This window comes from Ursus maritimus, unplaced genomic scaffold (genome assembly GCF_017311325.1).
Source record: "Ursus maritimus isolate PB19 unplaced genomic scaffold, ASM1731132v1 scaffold_15, whole genome shotgun sequence".
NCBI classification, from domain to species: domain Eukaryota; kingdom Metazoa; phylum Chordata; class Mammalia; order Carnivora; family Ursidae; genus Ursus; species Ursus maritimus.
In genome coordinates this window covers 6,699,529-6,726,151 of record NW_024423897.1, presented here as the reverse complement: position 1 = coordinate 6,726,151, position 26,623 = coordinate 6,699,529, and the positions used below count along the sequence as shown (strand labels likewise).

Here is a 26,623-nt window from a genome sequence, read left to right as displayed (position 1 = left end):
TCTCATCTTACTCAGTCTCAGCTACAAGCAAGTGGTGACACTTTCTGGGATGCCTGTTCCTATCCTGAGGAACGGCAACATGGAAACTCAAAAGATGAAATCACAGAAGCAGTTTATCACCCTAAGTACAAAGACAGGCATCTGTCAACAAAGGCACACGATTATAGGTGAGCGTTCACTGAGTGCCTCTTCCTCTGTTGCTCTTGGAAATCTTTTGAGACCCCGAGTTGTCAAGAAGTCTCTAGTTGCAGAGACTCAATGTCTCTGCATGTGTGGAGACAGATGCGGAGGCAAGCATGGAGGCTGTGGTCTCTCCTCTGTGCCGTCTCTTCACTACAGCCCACTTGCCCACGCACCAGGCAGCCAATGCGAGTCAGTCTGGGGCTCTTGTCCCGGCCCCCAATTCTCCAGTAGTGTGTCTCCTGGCTCCCCTCCTCAAACATGGCCTCACTCTTCCCCTCCGGTCCCACTGTACTCATGGCTTTCCCATTCAGCCCCTGCCGGTCCTTGGGACCCCATACTGCTCTGCACACTACAGCGCCCAGTGTGGCCAGTGCCTCCATCAGGCCCCCACAGGCAGAGATAAGATACTAAAACCCACTTGCAAACAGGCCTTCTTCATTCACAAACTGACAGATGGATCCTAGTCAAATGCAAGAGAAGTCTTAATTTGGAGGTTTAAAAAAAAATCTAAATCCTAAGCCCACAGAATGTACAATACAAACAATTAAGGGTAATGGAAACTTGGACTCTGGGTTATTTCGATGTGTGAAGGTAGGTTCATCAATTGTCACAAATGTCCCACTCTGGTGGGAGATGTTGACAATAGGAGAGGCTGTGGGTGTACGGGGGAAGGAGGCGTAAGGCACATCTCCGTACCTTCACCTCAATTTTACTGCACACCTAAAACTGCTCTAAATAGTCTTAATAATTTTTTAAAATCTAAAGAATAATTTTCAAATAGTTAAAAAAAATCTTGGATCCACGGTAGGTCATGGGCATGTGTTTTTTGGCTATTGGACTTTCTGGTTCCTTCAACCACACCAAATAAATGATTATCTTCTCCATCTATGGATAGAGCTCTGATTGGTATATGAAATCACACATATATACATGCATACATATGAAATCACACACACATACAGACACACACACACACTTTCATAAGTTTGTATAAGAATAATTTCTGGAGGGGCGCTTGGGTGGCACAGTGGTTAAGCGTCTGCCTTCGGCTCAGGGCGTGATCCCAGCATTCTGGGATCGAGCCCCACATCAGGCTCCTCTGCTAAGAGCCTGCTTCTTCCTCTCCCACTCCCCCTGCTTGTGTTCCCTCTCTCGCTGGCTGTCTTTCTCTGTCAAATAAAGAAATAAAATCTTAAAAAAAAAAAAAAAAGAATAATTTCTGGAAGCATACAAAAGAAACAAGACAACGGCTACATTTGGGAAGGGGAACCAGGAAGCAGGTAAAGCAGGGACACTTCCTTGTTCACTTCTAATCCTTAATAGATTTGTACCATGAATACGTAATACCAGCTAATTTCAATTTCAACAACAGTCAATAACAACAATAAAAAACATGCGGAATTGTTGAGAGAAATATGGTCCTGTCACTTGTCCATTCTAAACTGGTTCTTCAGACCAATTCCTCCCCGACAGCACACAGTACACACATGTCAACAATAAGAAACAGTGCCCTTCGAGACAGACATACTGCGTCCACCTCAATCCCGCCACCCACGACGGCTCCTCTTCTGTACCAGACCCTTGCAGTGTGTGACCCTGCACATGGCCTCTATTTCCAGCTCCCGCTCTTGGTATTAATCAACTGATCTGCCTTCTTAGGACAAAGGACTTTGCCCATGATGTGCTCTCAGGTTTTTCCTTAGCATGGGGTATCTTGTGTTGATTCCTGAGATTCCAAAGCTAAAGGGATTGCCCCCATCACTGCAAGGAGTTGACTCCAGAATTCACTTTTCCATTCAGCCAAAGAGGTCTTTATGCTAATTCCTGATTGGCCCCTGTAATCAAACTTGGGCTCCTTTGGAACTCCGAGTGTACAGGTACACTTATGTACACATCAAGTTTCAAAATCCTGGCTTATACAGATAGAAGAAAAATCTCATGCCTAACTCAGAACAAATAAGGCTCAGAAAATGAGTGCTTCCCCTCCAGCTTGGGCTGTTTTGTTTACGCACTACTTCTTCCCATTCAACAGGCTGTCATTATGTGAGCGCCAATAATTCGGGCGGAATCGTGGACACAATATATCACTGTTCAGCACTGCCAGAATTGGAACATAAGGACCACTTAACTCAGAACAAAATCAGAGAGCCCACAAATTAGTCACTGTGGAGATGCCAAGATGATGTTATCTATTCACTGCACTCAACAGTATTACACATCTGAATGGGTTTACGGCTCCTCAGAGGGGTGTGTGGTGGGGTTTATTCACTGCTTCTGTTGCAGGGGCTGGGCCGTCAGTAGTTGTGGCACATCAGACCAGTAGTCCCCACGCCTCAAGACATCCTGTTCCCTCTGTCCCTCCTCTGACCTTGGACCGTCTAGCTTGTGGTGCTGCATCCACCTTTCGCCATGTCCCCGGCATCCCCCTTCCAATGCTAACGTGTGGAGTGGGATGTGCAAAGTTTAATGGGAAGCTCATTTCTCTCCACCGTGTCTCCTCTGCATCTAGATAGTCAAGGTTGCAGGGAGTGGTCTACGTCTGAATGTTACTGTAGTGTGGATGATGGGAAGTACACAAGGACGTGTGTGAGAGCAATTTCATTAAAAGTCCATCATGGCTTGGCTGTGCAGTGAGCCATGCAAGCTAATGACCAGGTATTGTCAAATACTCAAAGGCCCTTGGCTTACCTCCCTGAATGATAAACTGACTTGCTTCCTTGGGGGCATATTTAAGTACATGTCGGATAGTGGCTTTTGATATTCTAATCATTTACAAACTATCTTGTTATCACTTTTAGGTATCATCTATATTATTATTTAATATAGTTCTGTAAATTAACTCACCTTCTTTATTTTCCTTAAATGCTTGCTTTACTCTCATGCATAGCAAAATTACCCACAGGCCATGCCTTTGAACAGCTATTTATCTAATACACATCACAAAAACTTCATGAAAATGAAAATGAGAATGTTATGTCTCTCACACCTTGGCACACTTGGAAGGCAAATCATCACTCAGAAGTCAACAGACTCCATTGTATCTTAAACTCTTTCTATCTCCCATCATTGCTAGCAAGGGATTTTGCACACAGTAAGTGCCCAATATCAATTTGCTCATTTCAATTGATCTCAGGTGCCATTTAACCAAACTCTACTCCTCGGGATTATGATGAAGGAAAAAAAAAAAAAAAGGTATTCCAGGATCTAAGCAAATTATTTCCCTGCTTTGTAGGCCTTGAGATTCGGAAGCTACTCAAAGAACATCTTCGCCCTGAACTTCTTGGTTCAATTAGAAAGGTCTAAGGAAACTGACAAAGTGATGCCATAACTTATTCTTAGCAAAGCAAGAAAGCATGCAGGAAAGCAGAGCTTGCAAACAATGACGCAAAACCCTGCTTTAAGTGTCTTCAGGAGGAAGAATGTCTGCAGATCTGGACCTTTCATGTAGAGTTGGTATACGCATAGTAATCCACATGGGTGGCTGTAGTGCTTCAGCCACTGTTGTCAGATATAAGCATGGAGGGCCATGGTGAAATGCTCCCAGCCCATCCCTGATCAAAGCTTGTTCTTAACCAAAATGGTAAAGGTATGGACATGCACTCAACAAGGATACAAAACTGGACGGGAAGGTCTGCTTCTCACTGGAGAAACCGGACTATGCATGGAAAATTCCACACCACAGTTCAAAGGGGCATTGTGACCTAATAAATTTAGCTGCATGGGTTATTACAGGCAACTATAAATTCAGCCTGAGTTTCCTCACCAACCCCCCCCCCCCAGCTTTTCCCTCAGCTGAAACATGTTAAAGTGGAGAAAGTTCCCAGGGCAGCTTGGTGCCTGTTCTGATTGCATCTGACATGCCATGTGCCAGGATGAGGAATTCCTCTGTAAGTGACTGTTGCCGAAGCTGGGACCCCAGGAACACTGGCCTAGAATCTCTGCTGAAGGCCCCAGAGTGGGGTTGCATGGACCTCCAGGTAAAGAAGACCGACAGTAACTATATCTGCAGCCAGCCAGAGCTGGGAACATTGCCTTTTGCTGGCTGGTTGTAACCAGCTTCTCACCAGAGAAGCTCTGTTGGAAAGTGAATAATTCATGTGCTCTTCCTCTGTGGGGTTTAGCAACGTAGGTGTCCTGACAAGTCAAACAACAGTGATAGAGGTGTGTCTTTAGGGATTAGTGAAAATCGGACTCCTACCTGCTGGGATTTAGCTCTGCTCAGCTCCTATTCTGCAACCTGTGTGATCTCAGGGTCAGAAAATAAAAAGGCAGAGCCCTGGTTTAGAAAGCATCACACAGGGAGTAGCATACATGGCCTCTCTTTTATTTTCTTCAGCTTTTTAAGACAGACCTTTGGAGATTAAAAAAAAAAAGATTTTAAATTCCAAAATGGATGTACAAAATGGGTTCTTGTCAAATAAATCAACCAAGAAAAATAAAACCAGCAAAGAGATTTCTTTTTTCCAAGGGCTGACTCAGAGCTCCGTTTCTGTAGCAAGGCATGTGCATGTCTCCCAGACCATCTGCAGGGATCTGGGAGGGAAGGGAGGAGGCTGTGGAGAATGGCAAGGGTTGAGAGAGGAGCCCTCCACCTTTGGGGCTACCTTCAGAGCCTGTTTACAAGGCACGCAAAACAAGCAGGCTTTTGATTTGTAACCACATCTTGTCCTTACCACGTAGGTTTTAAGAAGATACACAGGATCAGGCAATGACAACGTCATCTGCTATGGAGGTAAGGAGAGCTACTTTCAAATCTTGCCTCCACTTCTCGTAGCATCAAGACTTTGGTATCAAATCATTTAACCTCTCTGGACCCATTTCCTTACTGGTAAATAGGAGGCTAACAACAAATACTCCCTAGGGTTACAGTATGGACTAAATAATGAACGAATTCAGACCCATAATAGGACATCACTACAGAGATCAGATGGTATATAGAAAACTACTAGGAGAGGAGATTGCTCAGGTTACTGACCTGCTATAATTACTCGAGCTGGCTCCAAATTGATTACCCAGTTCTTAAATAAAATGCATATTCCAACAAGTAATTACATAACACTCAAAATGTATATATTTTCTTTTATATAAATTGTATCTCAATAAAAAATATTTACTATGAAGAAGGATGTTCAAAGTAACATGCTACTGAGCATTCAACAATGTCCCCAGAACACCCCCTACTATGTGCCAGGTCTTCTGTCACTGCCAGGGGAGAGGTGAAGGCAGTTCCTGAAGGGGTGTCCCACAAATGTGTTCCTCAATGGGATAAATGTAGGGCCTCAGGAGGTAATGAGTGCAACGGGCAGGTACCCTGAAGGAAGCTCTGCTTGTCGTTCCCATTGTGGGTGGGGTGGAGGAGAGCCCAGCAGAGCCTATCTACATGGACATGGAAGGGAAGCGACGTGGGGTAACCACAGGACTCTCAGTGGGGCTGCATCTCTGTGAGTGTTCTACCTGGGTTTCCAAAGCACAAGAATCACCAGTGGCGCTGCTCATTCACATGACGAATGTTAACAAGCGCAGGTCTGGGCAGGTACAACGTTAGGTGACAGCGCTGCTGTGCGGAACACCGACATATGGTTTTTGTCTCAGGGGGCTTATCGTTTCATGAGGGAGACCAACATCCATTGGGCATCACTAAGGAATGTATAAATACAGACTGAGATGATCGAAGGGTCAGAGGCTTGTAAGAATGTGTGACAGAGGAACTGAACAGGCTGGAGGGGCATAGAAGGCTCCCCTGAGCAGGTGACCCTGTGGCTGATGGATGAAGGATGAATGGTGGTTATTAGCTGAGGAGGGGACGAGGGAGGCTGGCCGTGATGAGGGATTGAAGTAGATTTCAAGAGCTGAAGGAAGCCTCGGAAGGATTTTAAGCACTATCTGTATTTGAGAGGCCCACTCCAGCTTGCTCTAGAGTGAAGGCCAGAGTGGAATCAGGTGGGTAAGAGAGATCTGTGGTCCTTCAAGCAAGAGATGATGATGCCATGGGTGAGTTCAGCAGCAATGGGGATGAAGACAAGAGGAGAAACGAGAGGCCATAGTTGGGGGTGGCTCCCCACCATCTCCCTTATTGCTCTGCATTCACCCTCCAGGCCCCGCTAGCCCCTAGAAAGAGGGATGGGGATGTGGAATCCCCACCATCATGTCCACTCACCACTCACCGCTGAGCAATGGGCTCTCCAGAGGTACAGAGCTGGATAACTCTGAGGATTCTCAGGGGGTAGGAGAGGAGTAGCGAGTGAAGCTGAGTGGTTGGGCCTGTGTGGCAGACAATCTCCCACCCAGACATGCCTTTGGGAGGCAAAAGGGACTCTTCCTCAGCCCTTGTCTTCTCCCTGCCCCTTCCCCACTCTTGGGGTGGAAAGGAAGTGGCCTTATAACTACTTCCCACCAACTTGGCCCCCAACACAAAAACAAAGACCCTAGAGACCTGGAGCACTTGGCTTTGGTCTAAGTTTAGGTCGCAGGCTCCAGTCTCTACTTTGTGGGACTGAAAACAAGTGATTCACCTTCCCTGAGACTCAGTGACCTCATTTGTAAAATGCTGACAATAACCTCTGCCTTGTGAGGTAACTCTGAGATTGCGGTCACACAGTATCTGTACAGTACCAAGCACTGTGTCTGAGTAGGTGTTCAATAAATGTTAGTACATCCACTATTCTAAGGGCAAGGCTAAGACCAAAATCACTAATGCCAGTCTGTTATCCTCAGCCCCTTTTCTCACTCTGTCACAATCTAGAGAGGTAGTAATGTTGGGTCTCAGGATGCTCAAAGACTCAAGATGCATCTTCAAATAAGATCCAGGCCTGCAATCTCTCTGACATCTTACAATGTGGATGTGGGAAGAGGCATTCTAACATTCCGAGCCCAGGGGATGCTTCCATGAGATACATACTAAGGCTGGAGGAGTGGCAGGGAATTAACCTCAACTTCCCACATCTGTGGGCTCTCCACCCTTCAGTCCTGTCACTATAGCACTCATCCTATGGGAAGTGGGGAAAGGATGGCTGGGAAAGGAAAAGGATGGCTCCTGAGTGACAGCAGGTCTACAAGATCACGGGTGAATGGGAGCATGAAGGCCGCTGCAGAGACGAGGGTTGCTGTGCACGTGATCAGGGTGGCCAACCCTGGATGGACTCTAGCATACACTTGAGCATTCGGGACTGAGGGAATAGCTAAACAGTCAATCCTTGCATCTACATTTGCTTCCAGTTTTGGAAGAGATTTTTTTTATATACTAAAATTGTCACTTATATCTGATGATGATGGTGATGATATAATTAACAGTTAATATGTAGTAACCACTTACTTTGTTTTGTGTCAGGTGCTTTGCTAGACACAAAACATGCATTATTTCATTCAATCCTCTCACAACTCTGAGTCAGGTAATTCTACTACCCCTTTGTACAGATGAGAGATTAAGGCACTTGCCTAAGGCTACAGTGCTCACAGGTGGAGAACCTGAGATTCCCAGGGAGGTAGCCTGAGGACACAGCCTGTGCTCTTAATCACTGAGCTAATCTCCAGGGAAAATCGGTGTTTTAGTAGTACAATTTGGGTAGCATTTCACAATATTCTACAAAGAGCTGCAGTCCTACTTTTTTTCATGTGATCCCATAGAAACAACATCAGAGTACATGCCCAGGTTCCCAACAGAGGGTTGGATGGCATACTTTTCTAGAAATGACCACAACTGCCCTACTTAATCAATTATAAATGGTATATTTGTACAATGTATGGTAGAAAGTTCTCTAGTGTATGCCTGTATCAAATAAATAAAGCAGTACAAGAACCAATCACATACATTTAATCACATTTTATTTACTTAGGCACTCCTGGGAGAAGCCTAGGAGCACTGAGGGTAGGCTGCGGACTTTGAAGAAACAGAAGAATCTTGGGGAGAAGGTCTGCGTCTACAAAGAGCCACCAAGAGAGGGAAGCTGCCATTTAAGAGAGATTTCCTAAATGACAGAAATAAGAGGACACGCTCTGAAAACACAAAAGCTGTCAGGGCATGACATTACTGGGTGACGGAGTGAGGACTGCCAGACAGAAATTCTCTGAGTAATGACATGGGTGCAGTTGACAGGGGCCTCTAATGTGGGACACACTCTAGGCAAAGGTGTCCTGGACACTCTTTTAAGTCTCTCTAAAGTACTCACATCTCAGAACAAAATTGTTTCACAACATATATTTAATACATGCTTGTTTTGTGCTGTTTGGTCTCTGGGTCCCTAAAAACAAAGTTAGCACACTCAAAACATCAATTTAAAGAGCAAAGAAATGAAAATGAAGGCATCCTGGAATATTGTTCTCCATTTCACCACTCCAAAGCTCCTAGGGATCTTCCTGGTTTGAACCTTAATTATGGAAATTCTCATCTGTATTACATGATTTATTTAAAACCCTGTCTTTCCAAGAGAATAAAATCCAGGTTTTGAAGCACCTCTCAAAACAATTTATTCTTCTCCACTGACTAACCGCTTTGGCCAGCAATCGTAAATTTATAGTACTTTATGCCAAAGCAAAACACTCTAATAACTTAATCAAACATTTAAAATCCAGCTCACAGCCATGTAATATACAGAAGCAGTTCTCTCAGCTCTCTCGTTAAAGGGCAATTACCATTTTCATTCCAAACCTCTCTCACATCTTGGAGAAGACCAACACACACAGACACACACACACAGACACACACACAGACACACACACACACACACACACACACACCCCAGAGACAGAGTGAGAGAGGACACAAGCATTTTGAGATTCAAAACTTGGCTGACATATTCCCAGACTTAGAGCAGTTCTACTTGTTATACTTTGAAATGAGAAAATGGATCTTTCAGCTATTTCTCTGCTTCTAACAAAACAGTATAAAATAAAGAAAGAGAATAAAACAAACAAACCTAAAGTATTAATTCTTTTGATCTTCAACGCATTCAGGGGAAAAACTGGGCAGGATCTAAACAGCTGTATTGCTGTGTCCCCCACAAGGGTAGGAGTATAGGAATAATCATGGTAATTTGCTTTATTTTGTCTGTTTGTCTTTTTAGAGTATGTTCGTGGATACATATTTTCTGACAATGCCCTTACTCTTACCAGACAGAAAATACTAGTAAGCTTGTTTTCCAAATGATAAAACATGCTTGGGCAACTTTTGATGGGAAAACAAGAACAGGAGTTGGTATGTATTTGGTGTAGAGTCTTTGGCCTAAGAGATGGAAACAAGCCAGTGAGTAAAAATGTAGTCCTTTGGCTCACTTGGTCAAATAAATTGCTCTTTTTCTTTATCCATCACTCTTAGCCCAGGATGATGATGAAGAGAAGGAAGAGGAGAGTCTGGGAGGATGCCTCAGTTTACTGAGTGATAATCGTGCCAGCCACTGTGTGTAGCCCTTGCCACGGGTAATCTCATGAGAGCCTCATGAAGCAGGTTAGTGGAATCCACATGTGCATTTAACTCACAGGTGAACCCATGTATAGCTATTCAGCAAATATTAAAAGAAAAGAAGAAAGTAAGAAATACAAGGTACAGAAAGTCCTACCAATCATTCTTCTCAATGAACCTGCGCCCCCCAAATGACGTGGATGAGAGATGAGCACCTGCCCCTCCCCCAGTCTCAGTCCTCATGTGCTGCTCACCATGAGCACTTTGTTGATGGGGATTCCAGTGGTTGGTGGTGTTTTTCAGTATAAAATGGTCCCCACATGTCTGTCAATAATTTGAATACTTTCCATTTTTATCTTTCACACCAACTTTAGAAAAGAAGCCTCTGTTTAAAAGGCAACTCTATGGGGTGCCTGGCTGGCTCAGTCAGTGGAGCACACAGCTCTTAATCTCAGGGTCATGACTTTAAGCCCCACACTGGGCATGGAGCCTACTTTAAAAATAATAATAATAGACAATAATAATTTTAAGAATAAAAATAAAAGGCAACTCTACTCAATAATGATTATCCCCATTTAACAGATGGCACTTGGAAGCTACTGAGAAACTTGACTGAGGCCTCATGGCTGGTAAGAGAAACGGGAAGATTTACTCCAGTTCAAATCCATGTGTTTCCTAACTTTGAGTCCATGTTCTTTTTTTCTTTTAACTGTGTTCTTTTTTTAATTTAAAATCAATTTAATTAACATATAGTATATTATTATTTTCAGAGGTAGATTTTGGGGTTCATCAGTTGCATATAACACCCAGTGCTCATTCCATCACGTGCCCTCCTTAATGTACATCACCCAGTTACCCCATCCTCCCACCCACCTCCCCTTTAGCAACCCTAAGTTTGTTTCCTATAGTTAAGCATCTTGTATGGTTTGTCTCCTTTTCTGATTTCATCTTATTTTATTTTTCCTAGCCTTCCCCTATGTTCACCTGTTTTGTTGCTTAAATTCCACATATCAGTGAGATCATATGATAATTGTCTTTCTCTGATTGACTTATTTCGCTTAGCGTAATACCCTCTAGTTCCATCCACATTGTTGCAAATGGCAAGATTTCCTTCTTTTTGATGGCTAAGTAGTATTCCATTGTGTGTGCGTTTGTGTGTGTGTACACCACATCTGCTTTAATCATTCATCTATTGATGGACATCTGGCTCTTTCCATAGTTTGGCTATTGTGGACATTGCTGCTATAAACATTGGGGTGCAGGTGCCCATTCGGATCACTACATTTGTATGTTTGGGGTAAATACCCAGTAGTGCAATTGCTGGGTCATAGGGTAGCTCTATTTTTAACTTTTTGAGGAACTTCCATACTGTTTTCCAGAGTGGCTGTACCAGCTTGCATTCCCACCAACAGTGTAAGAGGGTTCCCCTTTCTCTGTATCCTCGCCAACATCTGTTGTTTCCTGACTTGTTAATTTTAGCCATTCTGACTGGTTGAGGTGGTATCTCATTGTGGTTTTGATTTGTATTTCCCTGACGCCTTGTGATGTTGAACATTTTTTCATGTGTCTGTTGGCCATTTGTATGTCTTCTTTTTGAGTCCACATTCTTAATCTTTAAATGATTAGGCTAAATATCCACCACACATTCCAATTAAACTGGCAGATCTAAGGGCCTGTGGAAATTTTTAGAGAGTGGCCCATGCTGTTCTTGCTTCCATCCGAAGGACCCCAGATGTATTATTCTTGGCCACATGATTTGTATTCCTATTTGATCTTCAAGAGTTGGTTCAACTGATGCCTCTTGGGTAAAGCTTTCCCTGACCTTATCAGTAGAGGTGGTCATTCCTCTGTACTCTGGAGGGTTCACCATCTGCCGTGTTGAAAGTTTTGTGTTTACATGCTTGCCTTCCTAAGTAGACTGTAAGCAGCTTGAAGGCAAGGGTTCCACTGCATTCTTCTCAGAAACTCTAGCACTGACACAATACCTGGTAGCATAGCAGATACTTAATAGATGTTCATTCCTGAAGTTGTCTGGAGATGGGTGAGCTGCTGTGGGGTGGGAGAGGAAGTTGCTGGAAAAAGTTTGAAAATACCTGTCTTAGAGGTTCTCCAGGAACATGTAATCAATCTTTTTTTTTTTTTCCCCAGAGACTGCAGTGAAATGTTTTTGAGCATTTCCTACAAACCAGACACTGTCCTAAATTCTTCTCGTGGGAGCTATTTAGTTCTCACAATAACCTCTATGAGGTCAATACATAGATATTTTACAGATGAGGCAACTGAGGCTAAGAGAGGCTCATTAACTTGTCCAAGGTCACACAGCAAGTAAGTGTGGGCCAGGACACCAGAACCCACATTCCTTACTACTTCACTACACTTTCTTCCTAAATATTCACTTAAATTTCTGCCATCACAAGGCTTATAATCCTGAGTCTTGTTCTCCAGGGAGATGGCCTCATCCCCCACTCTATGAAGTTATAGTTACAGTTACAGTTGAAGAGTTTAGGCTTAAGTCTCCCAACAACCTCCTCCTCATCTGCCTTGGTCCTTCAATGCAGCCAGAGAGGAAAGAGCTTAGGGGGAGAGAATCAGGCAGGACCAGCTCACACAGGCCTCCAGGCCCGCCTGGCTCTTCACATGGCAGTGAACATTTTCTCCAGCTGTTATTTTTTCCCCTAACGTTTCCCTAGTTTAAGGTTTCCCTTCACACTGTCTTGCAATTCGTAAGGAACCAATGGAGAATATATTCCAAGACAGAAGTTGTGTTTTTTTTTTTAATAAGGAATAATAACATAAACCAATCAAAAATCTGTCAACAGTGGTGTTTCTGGTGTTGGCAGCTATACACCCACAGACACTGAGGTTTTTCTCATGGACGTAGAGTAATTTAAGTGTAGACACCGCAGGCGATAAATTGCACAAAGAAAACCCTGTCCATAATTCTGAGTTAATAACAATGGTCAGTGTTTGATGTTGATACAAATGGGGCCAAAGGAAGAAAAAGCCACATTCATGGGCTGTTGTAGTGTCTGGCCTCTAAATGATTGGCTCAAGGAACATAACACATCTTAGTTCTGGTGGGACAAGCAGGGTTCTATCTTACCAAGAACAAAATAGGTCTTGCAATAATTTAGAAAAAAAAAAAATATATATATATACATATATATATATATTTGCGACACACATACATTTAAATATATAATCTAATCTACTTCACATCTAATTAAAGAATAAGTAACGGAACTCTGGCTTAGAGCTAAGAACACTATTGTGTTCTGCTCTTTGGAAAAACTGAGCTACCACCAAGGCAACGCAACCCCTCAAACATTGCATGCTGCATTAACATTTCATAGAAGTCAAATTCCTCTCTAGCCTGTTTCCTTGTCTGTAAAATGAGGAAATTGGATAATACAATATCACAATCTCATTCCAGTTCCTGACGGTTATGTTTTCTTTTCCTAGCACCTGAATTCGGGATAGTCCTTGACTTAAATCTCAGCGTGGCAAGTTACTTTAATTTCAGAGCTTCAGGGTTTTTTTGCTCTGTGAAAAGTACATAATAATTTAAAAAATAACTTTTAAAAATGTTTAATAAAAAATGTTGAAACATACAGAAAAGAAAAAAATGTATTTTGAACTTTTGTATGTGCACCACTTAGATTCAAGAATTATTTTCATTTTGCTGTATTTGTTTTAGTCTGTGCTCTTTATTGAACCATTTAAGGTAAAGTATGGAAATCAGGACACTTGATCCCTAAACACTTCTGCATGCATCTCAAAAAATTAAATGGTTTTTCTACATAACTAGGGTACCATTATCACACTTAGCAAAGTTAATGAACAATTCCCTGACATCATGCTCATGACACCCAACCCATGTTCAGATTTCCCCATTTGTCTCAAAATTTTATTTTATACATTAGTTTCTGCAAACCAGGCTTCAGTTAAGAGCCAGGTACTGAATTTGGCTGTTATATCTGTCTCTAAAGTCTCCTTATAAAATAAGTTTTTTTGAAGCATAACATACACATAGAAAAAATCACAAATCTAAATTTTATGGCTAGAAGCATTTTCACCTGGTTGAACAGATCCACAAAACCTCTACCCAGATCCAGAAACAGACGATGAAACACCCCAGAAACCCTTCAGTGCCCTCTTCCATTTACAGCTCTCCAATGATAAACACTCCCCTGATTTGTACCACCATAGATTAGTTGTGCCTGTTTGGAAGATTATATAAATGAAATCAGGTCATATATATTCTTTTCTGTCTGGCTTTTGTCACTCATTCTGTTTCTGAGACTTATCATGTTGTTACGTACAGCATTGTGTGTGTGTGTGTGTGTTGGGGTAATTTTTCATTTTCCATCAGGCTATTCCATTATATGAACAGGCCACAGACTATTTTTGCTCATGCTGAGGAGCATTTGGCCTGTTTCCACTTGAGGGCTATTACAAATAGTGCTCCTATGAACATTCTTGTGCAGGTCTTTTATGGGATGGATATCCAGGGGTGGAACTGCTGGGTCATGGGGTACGCATGTGTTCAGCTGTAGATGATACTGCTGAAGTTTTCCGGCGTAATTGTTTTTGTTTTCTTCCTTGGAGATTTGTATTATAAATGTGACAGAATGTCTTTGACTTCTGTATCTATCACTTCCTCTTAAATCCTCTTAACCTTTATATTAACTTCTTCCTGATTGAAAAAATACTCATTTTCCATTTCCCTTAAAGCATTTATCTGCCCTCAAATTGCATCTAGATGAGTATGTATGCATGTATTTTTGGTGTAAAACAATAACACATTTATTTTGCTTATGAATCTGTAATTCAAGTAGGGTTTGGCATAGTGAACTTTTTAAAAAATAGACTTTGTATAGAATAGATTTAGACATACATAGAAGTTGGGAAGACAGTACAGAGTTATCTTACACACCCCATACCCAGTTTCCCCTATCATTAACATTTTATATTAGTATAGTGTATTTGTCACAATTAATGAGCCAATATTGATATATTACTATTAACTAAAGTCAATACTTTATTCGGATTCCCTTAGTTTTTACCTGTATCTTTTTTTTCTGTTTGAGGACACCATCCAGGATGCCACATTACATTTAGTCTTCCCATCTCCTTATGTTCCTTTTGGCTCTGACAGCTTCACTGACTTCTCCTGTTTTTGATGACTCTGACAGTTTTGAGGAGAACTGTTCAGATCTTTTTAAGAAAGTCCCTCCATTGGAATTTGTCTGATGTTTTTCTCATTAGAATGTAGTTATGTGTCTTTGAGATAGAGATCACAGATGTAAACTGTTATTTTCATTACATTACACCAAAGGTACATACTATCAACATGACTGAGCACTTTGGGTACTGGCCTTGATCATCTGGCTGAGGTAGTAGTGTGTGTCATTTTTTCTCCACTGTGAAATCTCTATGCTCTGCCCTCCCCTCTTCATACAGTACTCTTTTGAAGGAAGTCACCATGTAAAGTCTACGTTTAAGGTGTGGAGAGTTATGCTCCCCCTCCGTAAGGGCAGAAAATCCACATAAATCACTTAGAATTCTTCTGCATGGGAGATTTCTCCTCTCCCCATTCATTTATTTGCCCATTTATTTATGTCAGTATGGACTCATGGATATTTTATACTTTGGTTATAATCCAATACTGATTTGTTTATTTATTGCTGAAATTATTTCAGCTTTGGCCATTAGGAGCTCTTTCAGTTTGCTCCTATTTCCTCTTAACATATCACTTAATTGTGGGTTTTGTTTTGTTTTGAGCACTTCCTTTCTGGCACAATCTGTCTCATGCCCAGTCCTAGAATCATCCCATTTCCAAGAGCCTTAGCTCCCTTTTATTGGGGAACGGTATTAGAAACCAAGATCTGGGTAGTAGGTGCACTCATTGCTATTGTGGTGTCATCATTTCTAGGTGTTCCTACTAACAGAGCAAGGAAATATGTGCTTATATACAAACATGTATATTTACATTTCGATATATTTCTATGTGTATATCCATCTATATTAAGTGAACGTATCTATATTAGGCTAAACATTTGTTCATACTGATGACTCCAACTCTAATCCATTGACACAAGGATCATTATAGTTTTCTTCATTGTCTGTCTCTATCACCCACCATTTTAGCAACAAGAAACCTGTCTCTATCACCCACCATCCATTGTTTAATCCCAATACATATGTACAGTGACTTCAGAATTGTTAACTCATACTCCTATGGGAAACAACTTTGTTAACCACAGTACAGTTCTTATGTGTGGTTCCTTTTGTGTTTTGTCTCATAGACTCATTTCCAAATCTACTTAGGTCAGCACCTTTCCCCCATCACCTTCAAGAGGTTGATTCATACATTCATCACAGTGGGTATTCCATCTTGGGATCCTCTAATTTTTAGAAATGTTCATGCAGGGTGCCTGGGTGGCTCAGTTGGTTGGGCATCAGCCTTTGGCTTGGGTCATGATCCCAGAGTCCCAGGACTGAGTCCCGTGTCAGGCTCCCTGCTCGGCAGGGAGTCTGCTTCTCCCTCTGACCCTCCCCCCTCTCGTGCTTTCTCTCTCTCAAATAAATAAATAAACTCTCAAATAAATAAATAAATTCTTTTTGTTAAAGAAATAATGCATTAAGGTTCACCGTGTATGCTATAAAATTCTATGGGCTTTTATCAATGCAAATGTCATATATTCATTATTTCAGTATCATACAGCATAATTTCACCATCCTAAGCCCCTCTAACCCCATGGCTTTACCTATTCAACCCTCTACCCCCCCTTCTTCCCTGAACCTAACCACTGAAGTGGACTGCAAGATATGACCGTATTTAGCTTTGTAAGAAACTGCTGAACTGTCTTCTAAAGTGGCTATAGCATTTTGCATTCCCACCAGCAATAAATGAGAATTCCTGTTACTCTCCCTTCTCACCAGCAATTAGTATTATCAGTCTTAAGTATTTCAGCCATTGTAATTAAAGGGGACAGTGCTATTACATTGTTGTTTAACTTGCATTACCCTAATAAGAAGTGACATTGAGAATTTTTCATATGCTTATTTTCCATATATAGATATAGGTAAAGATATCTATCTTGTTTGGCATAGTACTTGTTTAAATCTTTTGCCCATTTCTTTCTCTTTGTAGGGTAGGGGTGTTTTCTTGCCGTTGAATTTTTAAAGTTCTTCGTGTATTTTGTATGCAAATCAGATAAGCATTTTGCAAAAATTTTCTTCCAGTCTGTGACTTTTCATTCTTCTAACAGTGCCCTTTGTGGAACATAAGTTTTTAATTTCAATAAAGTTCAATTGATCAATTTTTTTTTTTTCTTTTGTGGATCACGTTTTTGTTGTTAGGTTGAGAAACACATCCCCCAAACCAAGGTTATGTACATTTTTTCTCTTGTCTCTCTTAGAAGTTTAATAGTTTTACATTTCACATTCAGGTCTATGATCCACTTTGTATTAAATTCTGTGTAAGATGTAAGGTTTGTGCCTAGGTTCAATCTTCCACATATGAACATCCAATTGTCCCAGTACCATTTGTTGAAAAGACTATTCTTTCTCCATCGAATTGTCTTTGCACTTTTGTCAAAAGTCAGTTAACTATATTTGAATGGGTCTATTTCTGATTTTTTTTGTATTCTGTTCTGTAAATTGATATGTCTATTATTTCACCAATGCCGTGCTGTCTTGATTACTGTAGCTTTATAGCAGGACTTGAGATTGGATAGTGTAATTCTTCCAAGTTCATTTTTCTTCAGAATTGACCGTATTTATTTTGAAATTAGTTCTTTTATTTCAAAACTGTTCCCTGAGCTCTTCGTCCCTCCTTTTACATTCCATTTTTCTCTAATCATCTAATTTCTGAGTTTTTAAAATTCAAATTTATGTTGTACTTTTATAGTTTATAAGATCTTAAATTTATGTGGCTAGTTTTGAACTATTCTATTATAGTTTTCATGTGTTTTGTGGGTATCTCTTTCTTGCATGATTTCGTTGTTTCTAGAAGGGTTATTATACTTCTTACTCTTTTTTATTTTTCTTATGAAAAAAACACTTTGTATGTGCTTCAACCATAATCTTTTTGGTTGCTTATTTCTTAAATGAAAGGAATTCCTGTAGTTTTATGAGGGAGGGGTAGGAAGTGATAGCTTTTTTAGTTTCAAGAGTCTAGAGTTCATTCTTGGGTTTTTTTTGCACAAACTAATGAAAAACATAGCCTTGGATTTTCTAAGATCTAACTCGTCTGGTGATTTCTAACACTTTCATCAAGAAGTTCTCTTTTCATTTCTACTATTGTTCCTGTTCTGATCAACTACACTCAGGAGTTTCTTATCAATGCTAGGCCTTCTTTGAAAAAGAGCCCTGTTTTTGTCAGTTTAAAGAATTTATAGGGCCTAGAATACTCCAAGTACTATCAGTCATTATTACATCATGGGTCCCCCGTACTTACGATGAATTGGATCTAATCCAACTCTCTTCCATTTTTGGCAGCTTTTCTCGTGTTGACCACTGCATTTTCCAATGAGTACATATTGGTTATTTAAGCAATCTCCTGTTCTCAGAGTCCTAAGAATTTTAGTTGGCTTCCCTCTGCTTTGTCCCTCACAGACATGATAACACAACAGTCTTATAACCATCAGATGTTTTTCCCTGCCTCCTTTTATTGGGGGTGCAGGGGTTTACTAAGATACTGTGTCAACTAGTTTTATTATAGATGTTGTGTATGTCTGTGGTTTTGCTATCCTAGTTGTTCAGCAGTTTTTAATTTAGGAGAGGATTTTCAAATATTAAACCAACCTGGTCTTCCTTGAATAATCCAAACTTGGTTGTAATATATCCTTTTCATGTACTACTAAATTCACTTTGCTAATATTTTGTTAGGAAATTCATATAAATATTCATGAAATACGTTGGTTTATATTTTGTCTTGAAATGCTCTTGATGGATTTTGTTATAAAAATTATATTGTCCAAATGACAAATGTCTATTCTTCTTAAAGAATGAATTTATGTTAAATTGATATTATTGATTCCTTAAAACTTTGGTGGAATTCACTAGTGAAGCCATCTGAGTCTAGATTGTTTAGTGGAATGTTTTAATTAAAGATTTAATTTCTTTAATAGATATAGGACTATAAAGACTTTCTACCCCTCCTTGCTTCAGTTTTCAATTCTATTTAATCTTTAAAGTCATTGAACTATGTTCTTCAAAATCTACTCTTATTATCACTTTAATCTGTAAAATCCATAGATATGTCCTCCTTTTTATCCTTCATATAGGCAATTTGGTCTTTCTTTTTTGTTTTCTGATCAGTCTTGCTAGTTTTTGTAATTTTATTGTGTCAAGAATGGAAGTTTGGCTTTTCAGAGTTCTTAAACATTGTATGTATGTTTCTATTTCATATACTTCTGCTCTTACTGATTTCCTTCTACTTTTTTGTTCTTTTTCTAGCTTCTTAAGATGGGTACTTTTATCAAGATTTTATCCAGGTGATCAGTATTAAGAAGAGCATGTGTGGTGATGAGCACTGGGTGTTATACGCAACTAATGAATCGAACACTACATCAAAAACTAATGATGTATTATATGTTGGCTAAATGAACATAATAAAAAAAACAAGAAAAAGGATTTTAGTGTTTCTTTTTTTAAATTTCTTACCCCATTTTCTTTTTTTTAATAAAAAATTTTTATTATGTTAGTCACCATACAGTACATCCCTAGATTTTGATGTAAAGTTCCATGATGCATTACTTGCGTATAACACCCAGTGCACCATGCAATACGTGCCCTCCTTAATACCCATCACCAGCCTATCCCAATCCCCCAACCCCCTCCCCTCTGGAGCCCTCAGTTTGTTTCCCAGAGTCCATAGTCTCTCATGGTTCATTCCCCCTTCCGTTTACCCCCACTTCCTTCTTCCCTTTCTTCTCCTACCAATCTTCCTACTTTTTATTATTTCTTTTTAAATACATGATAGCATACATATATCATAAACTGAATAATATAACTTAAAGTCTATCAGTTTTCTTCTGAGCATGGCTTTGTTTGCAATCCATACATTGTGATATATTGTGTGTTTATTAATATTCAGAAAATCTATCTTCCAATTTCACCTATGATATGTTCTTTGATTCAGACATTATTTTGAAGTATATTACTCAATTTTCAAATATTTTGAAATTTTCTAGTTACTGTTTTCTTACTGACTTCTTGAATATTTCTGCTGTGGCCAGAGAAAATAATCTATATGATTTCAACCTTTTGATATTTTTGAGAACTGCTTTGTAGACCAGTGCTTGATAAAGATTTCATACTCACGTGAAAAAAATGTTTATTCTACATTTTTCTAGTTATAGTGTTTTCTATGTATCAATTAGGTCAGGTTTGCAAACTCTGTCATATTGTTTCATATTGTTACTAACAGTATTTCATATAATTACTAACATTATAACAGTCTAGATTGTTACTAATGATTATATCTCCTTATCCCATTAATTATAAGAACAGTATCTTAACTCTGAATGTAAACTTGTCTATCCTTTTAATTCTGTCAATATTTGCTTTATGTGTTGTCAGGCTATGTTTTTAGACACATACAAATACAGATTCTCTAAATCTTTCTGGTGTATTTATTCCTTTGTCATTTTGAAATAGCCCTCTTTATCTCCAATAATGTTATTTTTTTTTTAAAGTCTTTATTATGAGGGTGCCTGGGTGACTCAGGCTGTTAAGCATCTGCCTTTAGCTCAGGTCATGATCCCAGGGTCCTGGAACTGAGTCCCATATAGGGATGTGCTCAGCAGGGAGCCTGCTTCTCATCCCCAACCCCCCCCCCACCCCCGCCAACTCAGGTTCTTCCTCACTAGCTCTGTGGGCTCGCGCTCTCTCTCTCCCCCATCTCTCAAATAAATAAATAAATAATCTTAAAAAAATTAAATAAAAGTCTGTTTTATGTAGTCTTAATAAAGCCACACCATCCTTGCTTAGTATTTTCACGGTACCTTTTCTATCCTTTTACTTTCAATTTTTCTCTATCTTCTTGTTTAATGTTTGTCTTTGTAAAAAGCATATAATTATTGTTTGTTTTTTATCCACTCTGTCTTTTAAGTGGAGGATTAATCCATTTACATACACAATAATTATGATATTTTTGTGTTTAAGATCATCATCTTACTATTTATTTTCTCTTTGTCTCATTTGTTCTATGTTCCTTTTTCTTTCTCTTTATCCCTTATTTGAATTAACCATATTTTTCTATGTATCATTCTATGTCTTTTCTCCCTCTAGTAGGTTATTATATTTTTTAAACTGTTCCTTTTAGAGGCTATCCTACAGGTTGCAACATGTATCCTTGATTTAATAAGGCAATAAACATTAGTGCTATTATCATTGCCTGGATAATTCAAAGATCTTAGAACACTTAAACTCCATTGACCCTCCCAACTTTTTGCTACTGTTTCATTTTCTTTTTTTTTTTTTTTAAGATTTTATTTATTTATTTGACAGAGAGAGAAACAGGCAGCGAGAGAGGGAACATAAGCAGGGAGAGTGGGAGAGGAAGAAGCAGGCTCCCAGTGGAGGAGCCTGATGCGGGGCTTGATCCCAGAACACCAGGATCACGCCCTGAGCCAAAGGCAGACGCTTAACGACTGAGCCACCCAGGTGCCCCGACTACTGTTGCTATCTTAAGCTTCTTTTAATCTATAACAGTCAACTCCCATCTCTTTCATGACATTGATTTTTTGAAGAGACCAAGGCAGTTGTCTTGTAGAATTTTCCATCTATAGGATTTTACTTGTTCCTCTTGGTTTCATTTAACTTGGTCCTCTATCCTGTCTACTCTTAGGAAACCAAAAGGGAGATGTAGCTAAATTAGATGTAGGGGAGACACACTTAGCAACAACACTTTATAGCCAATGCTTTGAATTTTATATTGTCACATCAGGGACACAGTAATTCTAACCTTGAAAAATTGTTGTATGGATTAAATGAGATGGCATATGTCAAGTGTCTGTGATGCTATCTGATACACAGTAGGTAAAGAACAGCCTTTCTCAACCTCAGCACTGTGAACACTCTGGACCAGATAAATTTCTGTTATGGGAGCCGTCCTGTGCATTGTAGGATGTCCTGTGCATTAGCAGCATTCCTGACCTCTACCCCTTATATACCAGTACCACACTCCAGTTGTCATAACCAAAAATATCCCAGACATTGCCAAGTGTCCTCTGGGTGGCTGGGGGGGGGGTTATTGGTTCCAGTTCAGAACCACTAGTATAGAACAAAAACCCAACTATTTGATAAGTATTCCACAAGTACTTACTATCATGCCTTGTGCAAAGCTTTGAGATTAAGACCTAATGAAACATGATTTCTGACTTCAATATACTCATGGTTTTGGAGAGAGACAATAGGCAAATAGGGAATTAACAGATGGTATGATAACTGCTGTGATAAGGACAATCATTGTCGTATGTGAGGAGGGGCACATGACTCAGTCTGCAGCAGAGTCCCTTTCATGGAAGAATGGAGAACTCTGATTTGAGACCTGAGTGACAGAATCCTCTTTGCTTTCCCATTAACGGCTCAAGAGATCAAACCAATAAAGACCATTCATAATGAAAATCAATACTCCAGAAATGAATTATCAAAACCCATATAATTTTCAGGCTATATTTCAGAGTATGATCAATAAAGATGAATCTACTACTGAATATAGAGACACAAGTAAGGTAAGTCAGGAGTGAGAGCTACAGATGGCACAATCAGCCATCTACTTCTTCAGTTGTTAGCACCAAATATGTTATATTTTCCCATTCTATAGCTCTCAGTGTGTCTGAGGACAGACCAGATAACCAACACCAGATTAACATGTCAAGATAATGTCACACACACCCTCTCTCACTGACACTGGAAAGCCTTAACTAAGGGGGCCCATCCAACTGTGCATACTGGTCCAGCTACCTATACTTTCATTCTTCTTCCTGCCCAAGTACTTCGTTAGGTCACTTACAGTATAACTCAGAGACTGGTTAGCTGTTCACTAATTCTGTTTCCTCTACTTCCTGGGCATACATAACCTGATTACCTTTCCCAGCATCTTCTGCAGCTTACTGTGGCCATGTGAACAACTTCTAATCCAAGGTATGTAATACTGGAAGTCCTATGTACTCATTCCAGGTCTGGCCCATAAAAACCTCCCATGTGCAATCCTTCATGCTGTTTTCCCTTCCAATGGCCTGATTCAGACAAACACTGGTACCTTGGTAGCCAAGGTTTAAAGATGGCAGAGCTGAGGAGTGAAAGGAGCCTGTGTTCCTGAGTCCCCCCTTGGAGGAGAGAGGCCCAGCAACCAAGAATACTCTTACTAGGCTGGATATGAATAAGAAGTAAACGTCTGTGTTAAGCCATGAGATTTGAGGATTTATCTAGTATAGCAGCGAGCATTAGCCTCCTAATATACCGAAGGAGAGAAATAGCCAGGTCTCCCCCGCAACTATAAGCCCCTCAGTCCCGCAGACATGCTCGGTATTTCTGCTGTGTTCACCAAGCCAAAGAAAAGTGCCTTTTGCCAGCATATTTCACTGATATTCCCTGGAGTTAAGTGGGTATGTGAGAGGCCATTTGCAGGGCCGCTGCTAAAGATCACACTTCATCTAACGTCCGAAACACAGAAGTAAGAAAGGGCGTGGGCTTTGATGTCAGACAGATGTGGCTTTGAATCTTGGCTCCTCCCTCCTCCCCACCCCTGACAATTCTTTGGCTTCATCTCCCTGGGCCTCTGTTTCTTCATCTGCAAAATGAGGGTAATAACACCTCATAGGAATTTAGTGGGGATAAAAAAAGAGATAGCATATAAAATATCAGCACAGTTCCAAGCATGTCCAAGGTACTCAATTATCAATGAGCTCCCTCCCAACAATCGTGAAACGAACAAATTAGGAGTTTTTTTTTACCCTTCTAATCAGAAGACTAAGCAAGAAGTGGCCTTTTCACAAAGAACTATATATTTAGTCTTCCATAGACATGTTGAATACCTCATACAAAGGAACCAGGTTCAACAAATACTTTCATTTTTTCCTTGGTCTAAATAAGGCGAATTTAAGTTTCAAGAAACTTAAAAATAAAAGTGTAAACAGAGGCAGCATTCATTATTTTTAGAACTTTTTTCCTTTATAGGAAATAAATGTCATGTTTTTAAACCAACAACAGAACATACGCTGACCTTTGACCCAGATGGAGAGCAATAAATGAGATGGTTCACCCAAAGCAGGGGAGTACAAGGTTTTGCTGGGTAATACCCGTGTGGCCCCAGATGCGATGAGTCCAAGGGAAAAGATGGCAGATCACAAAGCTAACATGTTTGTGGCAGGCCCTCCATATGACCCAAGCCCATATCTATAGATGAGATTTGGCAACAGGACAGGTAAAACGAGCAAGATCCTTCTAGGGAGGCTGGGGGAGCAGTGAGCTGTTGCAGCCCTGTGCCCCGACTTCAGGAGAAAGAGGCTGAAATGTCAGGCCAACCAGGATGCAGAGGGAAACAAGGAAGAGAGCCGCCCACTGGCATGACTAAGTGTTCTTGGGGACAAGCCTCACTTGGAGGGCAGGAAGCAAATATCCAGATGTTATGAGCTGCCAGATGTGATTAACTGAGGAAAGGTGAAGCTGCCCACTTAACCATCTGAGCAGCAGCCCCATCCGAGTGACCCAAGAGTTTTCTGCAAAAGCATTAATCATCAAAACAAATGGAGGCTCCATCAATCTCCATCCCCACCCCTCTTCGTCTCTCCCTCTGATAGTCAGAACAGCAACCTATTTTTAAACGCTGGCACCACATTCTTTCGTGGAAACATGCGGGCTTCCTGACACAGGCTGATGCTCAGAGGAGATACAGGAACACTGAAGGGACTGCCCACTCTCCCATCCTTCCTCTCCCGTGAGGGGCAGAGGCGGCACCGGGAGGAGGGGCAGGGGAATAGCGAACATCTAACACTGGCCTCCATGACAGCAAAACCCACTGCTGGCTTCCATCCTCTGCAAAGGGAAGAGGCTTGGGCAAGAACCAGCCCCATGTACAGATATCAATAGCAACAGCTCAAGCATGGGAAGAAGAAAAATAAACCCCAGATGCCAATTCTAGCATCTTTTAAAGAAAAAGAGTTTTAAAAAAATAAAATAAAGAGTTTAAAAGGATCTCAGTGTCTCTTTAACATGTATCTACTGTGCTTTAAATAAAATAGCAAACATTTCATTAAGCATTAGAGACTTTTTTTTGGCAAGGTCGCAATGAAGTCAATTTACCAAAAAAAAAAAAAAAAAAAAAAGACTTTTCAAGAAAGGAGGTTATATTGTACTTACAATCGCTCCAGCTGCTTCAGATCCTGGAAGGCGCCTCTCTCGATGACGCTGACCTGGTTGTCTTCCAGATGCCTAGAACCACAGAAACAGCAGCGGTCAAGGACAAGGGGCCTCAGGGGTCTTCATGCTAGGCTTCAGGCCCAGCAGGCATGGTCACTCGGCCCCTCCCACAACACTCTGCCCTACCCCCCACTCCCCAGCCGGGATCAGTCTGGTGGGACAAGATAATTCACATGCCAGCTTGGTGTCACGGTAACCAGGGTTTCGCCGCCTGCACACTTCTACCTGACAGATTGGTTTCCATGCCTCTATTTTAAGAATGTTCCCAGCAAATGTCCCCCCAAGCACTGCAGGATGTTGCACAGAAAAGGAAGAGGTAAAAGCTGCTTCTTATAAAAACCACACATATATTCAGCATCTCTTCCCTTGGAGCTCCCTCCTCTAAGGATGTAAAAATACTTCATTAAAAAAGGCCTTCTCTGTGTACTCTGTCTCTGGGTCACCTAGCAGAAAGGGTGACCCTACTGTTGGACAATTGCCTGTGCCAGGAACTCTCCTCGCCCAGGGCCTGGCTGTTCCCAATGTGCGGGTGATGGTCACGAAAGCTAGTCCAGCCACAGACTCTCCTGACCTCCATGTCAGATGATTAAAAACCTAAACACTTTGCTTAAGTGAGGCATGTGGCATATCGTAAGAAGTGAGTATACAATGAAACATTTGTTTCCCTAACTTAAAACACACACACACATACACACACACACAATGGCAGCTTAAATTGGATTAGCTAGGCTAAGGGAAGCAGTGAGGGAAGGGAAGCAGTGAGGTTGCCCAGTTTCCATCCAGGACAAATCCTGCTGGCTGAATGAGACTTAGGGAGATGAAGTTGTGTTTGAAGGATGTGTCTTTGGAAGGTGGAGTTTAGGAAGAGCTGTGGGTACCCCTGGATTAGGCAGGAGGAGAGGTGCTCTGAGCAGCTTTAAGGAAGCTTGGCCTTCATTCAAAATGATTCCATCCATGCTAGCCCACCACCTCCGAGGAATTTTGTAACCCCTGTATTTCTTGGGCTTGTGTTTTGTTTCTTGTGTTTAGTTTCAAGTCCATCTTCCCCACGCCTAAGGACTCATTATCATCCTCTTTGCCCTAACACAGTTGCCTAGCACAGCAGCCACTTAATAAAGGCTTTTGAATAATGAAAAACTAAAGATGCCTTGGGGCATATAACATATTGATTTTCTATCAAGGAAAAGGCTAGTCTAGGACATATGAAGTGTCTGAGTCAGACTACCAGAGTGATAAGGGTATTGTGTTTGGGTTCAGTGACATTTTACGTTTTTTGTGAGTTTTTCGCAAACAATTAAAAATCAATATCATACACACAGACACACACACACACACACATCACAAAAGAAACTCCTTTTGAAAACTTAGCTCCTGTGTTGTGGTGGGAACTGAGTATGTGGTCAGACAGGGCACAAGAGCCCCTCAGTCTGCTTCAGTCCTCATCCACTCCGGTTCATACATTCCTGTCCCTCTGGCCCCTTATAGGCTTCTCGCTTAACAGATATGGACACCATGGAGTAGGGAGGCTAAGAGACTTGCCCAAGAAGAAACTCTTCATATAAAGTCACAGAGCCAACCAGGACAGACTCTCTAACCCCCAGCCTGATGTGC

General features: G+C 40.9%; 1 protein-coding gene across 1 annotated transcript in view; it reads right to left on the bottom strand.

Annotated features, from left to right (window-relative positions):
- The window catches only part of SLIT3 (slit guidance ligand 3), a 584,433-nt gene that overhangs the window by 507,730 nt on the left and 50,080 nt on the right, over window positions 1-26,623 (bottom strand). The window contains exon 3 of the mRNA XM_040630315.1: window positions 24,953-25,024. Within this exon, the coding sequence (XP_040486249.1) occupies window positions 24,953-25,024 (72 nt within the window). The remainder of the gene's footprint in view (window positions 1-24,952; window positions 25,025-26,623) is intronic.